General features: G+C 39.7%; 1 protein-coding gene across 2 annotated transcripts in view; it reads right to left on the bottom strand.

Annotated features, from left to right (window-relative positions):
- Window positions 1–4161: 4161 nt before the first annotated feature.
- LOC135468012 (DNA-binding protein RFX6-like) overlaps window positions 4162–9414 on the bottom strand; it is a 41994-nt gene continuing 36741 nt past the window's right edge. For both annotated transcript variants that reach the window (XM_064746010.1, XM_064746009.1), the window contains 3 exons: window positions 9115–9411; window positions 8268–8486; window positions 4162–7830 (listed from right to left, as the gene is read on the bottom strand). In XM_064746010.1, the coding sequence (XP_064602080.1) occupies window positions 7685–7830; window positions 8268–8486; window positions 9115–9411 (662 nt within the window). In that variant the 3' untranslated portion in view covers window positions 4162–7684. The remainder of the gene's footprint in view (window positions 7831–8267; window positions 8487–9114; window positions 9412–9414) is intronic.

Raw genomic sequence — 9414 nt, 5'->3', positions numbered from 1 at the left:
AAAAGTAAAAAAAAATTTAGCGCTTAACAAATATGTGCATATAAGGCCTCCATAAACCATGTTTATTAATTACACGAAAGATATGGTGTTTGGAGGTCTGACGAGATACCTTTAGAGTAGTATTGTTTATTAAAATGGTTCAAAACGGATATCAATTTTGATTTGAGACACCACGGCCCGAAAAGGTATTTCTTGCAATTTGGACCCGAACGTTCATTAGAATTGAATTATGCCAGTAAAGCTACAAAGTGAGCGCGTAAAAAAGTTATTGAAAAACCCATTAGTATTGTCCTGTGTACGATGTGGTATATAAACAGCACTCAACACCTTTGTGGCTTCTGTATAAATACTTAGAAATGTCCTGGGGGAAGCACTCGGTCCAACAGGTGTTTTCACCTGAAACGTTTATAGGTGTTCGCGATTCGACATGCAGTTTTAGCGCAAACGACAGGCGGGAATCTGTAACAGTACATTCCAAGTCGAATATGCACCACAAACTCTCCTAACAGTGGAAAGTGTTTAGCCTGTTAGATATTATTATCAATGTAGTGAGGACGTGTTACATTGTTATGTTAGAGTTATCTCTGAGATCCGTTGACCATGTCTCCAGCTTAGCTCCTAGATTAACGTAACTTCTGAAAGTTATAAGGTGGGAATAATGAAACAGATCTCCGAGTATGGGATAATGGGTGCCATTGCGTGATTGATGACATATATATATCTATATATATCTATATCTATATATCTATATATATATATATATATATATATATATATATATATATATATATTTGATATAAAATAATACAATAGCTATTTATATCTCCATGCATCAATTCAGTGTACAGCCGAATAAAACCAAAATTTATAATGTCATGGTATACTTGTGCGTGTGTGTGGTTTTTTTTTTAAATGAGGGTTAGGGGCCTCCGTGGCTCAGTCGGTTAGCGCGCTAGCGCAGCGTAATGACCCAGAAGCCTCTCACCAATGCGGTCGCTGTGAGTTCAAGACCAGCTCATGCTGCCTTCCTCTCCGGCCGTACGTGGGAAGGTCTGCCAGCAACCTGCGGATGGTCGTGGGTTTCCCCCGGGCTCTGCCCGGTTTCCACCCACCATAATGCTGGCCGCCGTCGTATAAGTAAAATATTCTTGAGTACGGCGTAAAACACCAATCAAAAAAAAAAAAAAAAAAAAAAAAATGAGGGTTAATGGCACGAGTGAGGGGCGTGTCGAGTCTGACTACAAAATAAGATTTTTATATACGCCATAAATGTTTGAGTAACGTCGCCCTGTCATGTAACATATCGCTGATGTCTAATAATGTATTTTTTACGCTTGGGAGGTGAAATTCTGTACAAACCTCAAATAACTGTTAAACGTGTGTTAGGAAACGAGCGGTTGACTTAAAAATTTACGGTTACACGTAAAAATAACTGTCTTGATTCTATCACAGTATAATCTGCATGTGGATTAGGCGGATATAGGAATTGGAAAGCAAGCCTTGCTGAACGCACCAAACCTCGATAGGCGCGTATCATCTCATATGCACAGGATCCGAAATCTTTTAACGGAGTCCACCTCCACACAAGCTGACGGGATAATTCCTGGTAACGGTCAAATAAAATACCGTACTATGTTTGTGTGCTCGTTAGGCTTGCAGGTCCACACGTTGCTGTATATGTAGGACAGTTTTCGCTTTTCCATTTCATCGGTCACGTGTGGTCATTTGCGAAGTATCACACTGTCGTCGTTGATCAGGTTTTAGTCTTTATATGCTTTAGTTCTTAATTTTGTGCCTAACATCCCAAATGCAGCCCTTGTAATGAGTTTCATGTAAGCCCACGTTTTTGTTTGCTGAAAATGTTGATACGCTATTTTAACTGGATTTGCAATTGGTGACACATTTCCATTAACGTCCTCCCCTTGTGTATGGTTCCATTACACCATCAAATGGATAAGGGTCGAGTATTTTGTACGTTTTGAACGGCATTAATGGACATTGGTTATGATAGTAATCATGTATGACAACGACATCAGTAACAGAATCAACAAATAACTAAAAAAGACAATATGGATACCCATCGTATAGGTTAATCTATCTGGTGAATATTTTTTTTTACAGCTTAGCAGTTATATCTGAGTGTAACTAACTAAGCCCTGTTAGCTTGCATGGTAATGGTCGTTATGAAACCTGAGCGTTAATTGTTTATAAACGCAGTGTCAACTATGGCGCATCGGTTGACAGAGCCTGGTAAAAAATCACATTGAATAGTTTATGTTACAAAGGAGCAAAATTGAGTTTTTGTCCTTGTTCTTGATGTATATGTATTTTCTCTGCGCTTCTTTGAATTTCGGGATTTTTATGCGTCAACATAAAATCGTGTTATGCGTGTTCCCAACATGATTTTTGTTGAGAAGAAAATCTGTATTCAGCCCAAGACATAGTAAAGTTGATTATGGCGTAAATCATGTCACAATGCTATAAGGAAGAGACCGCACAACAATGGATGTTTAGAACAGTGTCCTTGCGTCGGGAACCGAGAGTTCAGCCCCTATATCCAAGACCTTGAAATGGGCAGTCTGCGTACTTCCGCCTATTAGAACAGAATAAAGGGATATGCCAAGGGTGTCAGTTTAATGAGACTGGGACTCTATAAGGACCTCCTTGGTGGCCTGATGGTTAGAGCGTCGATCAAACCCGGATTGGGTCATACCAAAGACTTTAAAAAATGGTACTTGGCGGTCAGCAAGGAGAGCTTAGAAGGAAACACGACTGGTTGGCCCGGTGTCAGTGTCAGGTGACTGGGTAGGGTGTCATGTCTGGTGTCTTCGGCATACTTCAGTAGCGGCAGCACTTTGGCGGCATGCACTCGCCTTACCACAGGTAGACTTAATATATACAGACACCTGATGTCGTCAATATGGGTGACAAACTTGTTGAGTACGACTTAAAACCTCAAGCATTCGTATGCACACATTCTTCAGTGAGGCAGCATGCAGTATATATACATGTCGGGCATCGAGACAGGTTTGTTAAAAAGAGATACAGTCGTAAAGTGGCCGAAGCATAGTTCAAAATGATGTAAAACCCCAACGAAGTAAACAAACAAGCAAAACGATGATAAAAATGGTCTCAGCTGGGGAATTAGGTGTACCTGAAAAACGTTTCTCATATGCTAATATATAGGTGTGTATACGCGAACTAGAGGATCTGCTAAAGATTAAAGCCATTCCGATCTTAGATATACAGAATCTCTAAGAATCTCTGTGTTTTTGACATACCTGTTAAACGTGAGCTTAATAAATGTAGTACTTTTTGATGCCCCAACCCTAACATTTACCGTCACATTGATTCCAATGGAAAGGAGGCTAAATTGTGAATTTTTTAAGGTAATTAGTATGCACGTAGGACGTCAACGAAGAAACCACTGTTGGCAGAGCGTCCGATTCGGGAGCGGTAGATCCAGGGCCAATCCTAGGTCGAGTCCCACCTAAGACCTTGAAAGAGGAAGTTGTAACTTCCTCGCTTGGCGTTTAGCATGAAGGGGATAGCGCAACGACTGGTTGACCCGTATCAGTATAATGGCTTGGGCGGGGCGTTAAACCCCAAACACTCACTCACTAACTCAACGAAGAAACACACCCTCGTGTCATTGTGCTTTATGTATAGGCCTATGTGCAAAACCTGAGATCAGCATACATACACTAAAAAGATAACACTATAAAACTGTTCTACTGGACAATGTATATTATTTATTGACGTTGCGGCGACAACCTATCGCCTTCAACAGAGTAAGGTGTAAAAAGAAAAGAATTCCTATTTATATTGAAGTTACATGCAAAAACGAAGCGAACAAACCAGTATGTACAAGTTTTCATGGTGAACACAGTTCACAGTATACTTCAACCATGAACGTGAACTGTGTTCACCATGAAAACTTATACATACAATAGGCTGTCGCCACAACGTCAGTAAATAATATACATTGCACAGTAGAACAGTTTTATAGTGTTATCTTTTATAGTATACTATCCTGGATATCTGAAAATCTACATTCCAGCATACATACACTATTTTTTTACCCCTAACATTACCTTGACGTTGCTTGCACTGTATATTATTGGACGCCGACGTACAGGGTATGACGGGGGTACACCTGTATTTTGTTAAGCACAAACAACTAAAAACAGCCACCAGAATGCAGAGATATTCACAGTGATAAGATGTTTATTGATTATCATGAAGTATAATTCTTTATTCATTCATATATACACCTTCAGATCTACCCAGCTTCCGGCGAAAGGCTCATTAAACACACCCCTAGGAAAATAAACTCACTAATTTTAACAGCAAATTAAGTATTGACTTTGAAATCTAAAAAACATACACACAAACATATATTTACTTGTAAACGTGTCGAACCTTTGTATCACACATGCAGAAAAAAATCAACTCATTTCTACAATACAATGTTTTCCGATATAACATCTTTATTACCCTATACATTTCCTACAGTTGCATGTCGAAAGGCAAAATATGTCATGAAAATTACTTTCGGTGATGAAACTTATGTTCCAAACAAAACTCTTAAAACACTATTAAAAGATCACTAGAAGTCTGAGAATCAGAAAAAAATGAGTAACTTGGTCAATGACTGGATGACAACGGTGATGACAGATTCGCAAGGGCTAATTTATCTAATCTAAGCTTTTCTCGCACATCTCAAGAAATAGGCAATCTGTGTAGCTTTTGTTCATTTTATTATTTTAGCCACGTTTATTAACACATACGATGGCGATGGGGACATGCAGTGAGGCTCTATCCGACTCCACCAAACGAGTGGAGACTGACGTCCAAGCTGGAACAGGAAGCTGTTTAATGGGACACGGACACGCCAGCTACAGTGGAGGCTGAAGTCCAACCTGGAACTGTTTAATGGGACACGGGCACACCAGCTACAGCGGAGACTGACGTCAAATCTGGGACTGTTTAATGGGACAAGGGCACACCAGCTACAGCGGAGAATGACGCTGTAGGGGTTTAATGGGACAAGGGCACACCAGCTACAGCGGAGACTGACGTCCAACCTGGGACTGTTTAATGGGACACGAGCATACCAGCTACAGTGGAGACTGACGTCCAGCCTTCAACTGTTTAATAAGACGAGGACATACCAGTAACAAATATGATATTTTGAAAGAGAAAAAATGCTGCTACACAAAATCAACCGGACTTTCTATTAACTTTATACAGTTTTTATCATATAGTTCCTAGGGAATACATAGAGTAATAAATAGACGATCATGCTAAGTGATTATACGTTAATTGATTCGTTATTTTAGTTTAGAAACCTTTTTACCTCGGTATCTGGTATCTGGGGCTTGCTTAAGCATCCGTGTCCCTCACCTTTTTTTGTTGTTGCTGTGAATAGTCGGAATAGCGCTGAATTATTTATCATTGCACTAAACAATACTGTATTCGATATGAATCACATGAAATGTTGCCAATATCATACATTAAGTTACCCACTCTAATGAGCAATTTTTGTCACAGCGATAACATCAGACTTCAGCCATAAACGCTTTTGAAACAAATTGAATGGATCCGTTTGATCAAACACTCCCATAATAGTGTTTTGCAATAACCTCCTACATGGGTCACTAGCCTCGTATGTTGTCTGTAATTGCATGAATCAGGATTCTGATTTTGGACCACGAGATCTCATGGTCTGGTCTCTTTACATTGTGTTCATTTTACCGTTTATAAATGTGATCATATCAAAACAGTTCTAGGCCATAATTCTAGACCAATGGATAATAATAATAAATTGTAATTAACATCAGTGCATTTTATTTACCTAATTGTGCTTAACCCATGGTACTAGGGAACGTGTACATTGCTGCTGTTTAAGTATTTATATTAAGAGTTACTGAGGTAAATCAACAAGAGACCGTATTTCATCGCAGTGCGTGTAACCATTTCCAACTATCACACGTCGTTGCTCTGGTTTTAAACTCTTCGTGGTGTTGTCAATATAGTGTACACTGAAATTAGCCCACTCTTCCTAGTGTAAAGTGGAATTCCACTTGCTTTGCAAACGTGGTACCGGAAGGTGGTGTGGGATATTCTCTCGCATAATATATGGAATAAGCCACTTCAAAGGGATGAAAAAAGTCTCTCTATTACCTTTTAGGTGATCCTTTGCAAAAGACCTTTTCTCAGTTTCGCCAAAGATAAAGTGTGGTACATTTTCTTTCTAAAACTGCCACAGATTTCTTTGCTTACAAAAAGTGAATTGTCTGCCGCATCTGGAAAAAAGCACAGGAGCGAGCTGCCTCGAATGTATTGGTATGTACAAATCACGACGACTCACCTCCAACATATTGTAACAATATAACGTTTGCAAGGCATTTCGATATGGTGAGATTATATGCCCCATTAGGTCTGATTATATATACGTTGTCCTCTCTGTACGATGCAAATGAATGCCTAAAGAATTTGTGAGGGTTCAGACTTATAGTCTACTCACAGATCACTACTCATTTCCCAATATATACACAGGCCCATAATTTAAAAATACTTTTCCTTGGCTTTTCCCAGTTTTCGCAGCCCATGAAGATGACCTGTGAAATACTCTTGGGTATACCGTACATGTATGACATAAAGCACCAAGCCATTTAAGGCATGAATAAATAAATAAATAAATAAGGGGAATAAGGGCATCTGTATCTCGATATGAATATATATGGTACAATGATTATGAATAATTCCATGCATCTGTTTGATCCACGTGCAGTATGCGCTAGGATTGGACACAGACCTGTTAGTTAAAAGTTCAACATGTTACTTGTAACGTCAAACTAGAATTTATTTATTTATTTATTTCATTGGTGTTTTATGTCGTACTCAAGAATATTTAACTTATACAACGGCGACAAGCATTATGGTAGGAGGAATCCGGGGAGAGACCATCCGCAGGTTGTTGCCAGACCTTCTCATATACGTCCGGAGAGGAAGTCAGCATGAGCTCAAATTAGATAGGTAAACTAATTCAAGTTTGGAGTCAGAAGTTATAATATGCAACTTCTCTTATGTCTCTGATGCCCTTTATTGTCCTTGGACAACAAAAGGCAATAGGAAGACAAAGGTCCATGTATATACATTTACCAATCACCTGACGGTCATCTTTTGTAAATATTATTAAATTTTGGGGTAATTACTTCATGTCTGAAAATTTTGTATCTTACAATACATTTCACTTTTATGGTAAGTTCACACATCAATGTAACCCTAATAATTATAGGCCTTGGATGCTGAAACATAAACACTGGATAAAAGTACACATAATTACAAATCATCCAAACAACAGCGTTGCAATACAACTGGCGCCGAAGTCTTTTCAGTGGCATTCTTAACATCTTTAGCTCGGAAAGCAAAAGCTTAAAACAGTGCACCCTGTCATCTAGTGACAGTTTTCAAATCATTCATGATAAACATAATGTCTACAAAATGGCAATAAATAAGTACTCAGCATGCCACATAATATCCGCCATCTTGTCTAAAAAAGTGTGTGACTACAAATGAAGAGGGTAATGATAAATATATCTCTTCTGCATTCATTATAATCACGTGTTAACTACATTCAGCAACATTATAAATAATAAGGCTTTTCCGTATGTAGTTTTCAGCTCATGAACACTGTGTTTATTGATGGAAGGGGCCCTGGGTCTGTGTACGGTGGCGCCATCTCGTGGTCTCCCATCATGCCGTTTACCGCCATGTCCAGCAAGTCACCCGCAGAACCGATAGCGTCAGACGTTGACTGGACAACTGGAAAAAACAGGCGTAAGCTGTTAACAGGGCCGTAAAGGACAGAGTAATATGATTGCAGATCGTGGACAATTTCGGTATGATTTTTTGGTCAATTTCGCTACATGGTGAATAAATCATCATGAATATTGGGTCCTAAAGAAAACTTCGTAAAAAGCAAGACAGCTATAGGTATTTAATCACTACAAGACTCCTTGGCCCTTCAATTCATACTCGATTGTGGTACTAGGTATATTACTGAAGCATATTAAAAAACGCTAGTTTTTTAGTTACCGGTACGTGTACATATTTATCTGTTCGATTTGTTTTAAGACAGATTCTCTATATATAATAAGGTGGCAGTCAGCTTAATAAGTGGAAGAAACTGGTGTGCCCAGATTAAATTGCAGTCCTTTGTTCTGATTACATACAGGAAACACAGTCTTACAGCATCGTACCTGGAACCCGTGGACTGTGACAGCTGGCCGGGTTGCCATTGGAGAAGACATGGCCGAGGTCTTTGTGCCTGGCTGGTTTGTCCAGCAAATTGAGGGGGTCGCTGATTTCGGTATGATGGAAATGACTCCCGGCTCCCATTCTGGGTTGTATCACAGAGACATGCTCTACCAAAGGCTTGGTCGGCTGGCTGTACCCGAAATAGTCCGGTGACCCCAGACCTGAATTAGAGGATAGTTACAGCATCTTGAAACATCTTTTCTTGAGAAGTTCTAGTTTACTCAAAGATGCCGGCTAAGAAACATCAACATTCACCACAGGTTTGTTTGTTTGTTTGCCGTAGCTTTCAACATTATTACTATACAGCGGTATTTGCGGTTGTATTAGGACAGTCCCAATAACAACTTATTTTTGATTAAACGGCATACATCGTGTGCTCTCAGATGTTCCACCAACTTAGAGCATATACTGACAGAGAGCCGATCAGCAACTGCCTTATTGTATTAGCAGTGTTAACTCTAGGGATTATCACGTGGTCATGTCATTAGCCCATTTTATGGTCAATAATCCAGAAGTATACTAACAATAGCTACACGTCTATAAGCAAGAAACCTGCGGATGGTCGTGGGTTTCCCCCGGGCTCTGCCCGGTTTCCCCCTAGAATAATGCTGGCCGCCCTCGTATAAGTGAAATATTCTTGAGTACGGCGTAAAACACCAACCAAATAAATAAATAAATATATAAGCAAGAGAGTCGCTTCCATTTTTTATATTAACAAATGATGATTTAGAGTAAACATGTTCTGGAATTCAATCAATGCATATAACTTGCCACAAGATTAAATATTACCTGTATAGCCGCCGTAGGATGAACCACTTTGAACAACATTGAAAGCACTTCCGGTCTGAGCGTGTACGGTGCTGTTCCCGTAGTTTGGCTGTGCACCAGTAGGGTAAGGACCCAGTGGTGAAGAATAATAGGGGTCAGCCGAGAACTGGGGGTCAAGGTAAGGATAGCCGGGGTCAAGGTCACCCTTCATAGAATAAGGGCTTGAGTTGTAGGCTGACCGGAAGGGGCTGCTATAGGAACTACTCCCGTACCCTCCAGAATAACCACTACATAAACTCCCGTACGTATCTTGTTGATCTG

Source organism: Liolophura sinensis, chromosome 6 (genome assembly GCF_032854445.1).
Source record: "Liolophura sinensis isolate JHLJ2023 chromosome 6, CUHK_Ljap_v2, whole genome shotgun sequence".
In the NCBI taxonomy this organism is placed as follows: Eukaryota; Metazoa; Mollusca; class Polyplacophora; order Chitonida; family Chitonidae; genus Liolophura; species Liolophura sinensis.
This window is presented reverse-complemented; position numbering and strand designations above follow the sequence as displayed.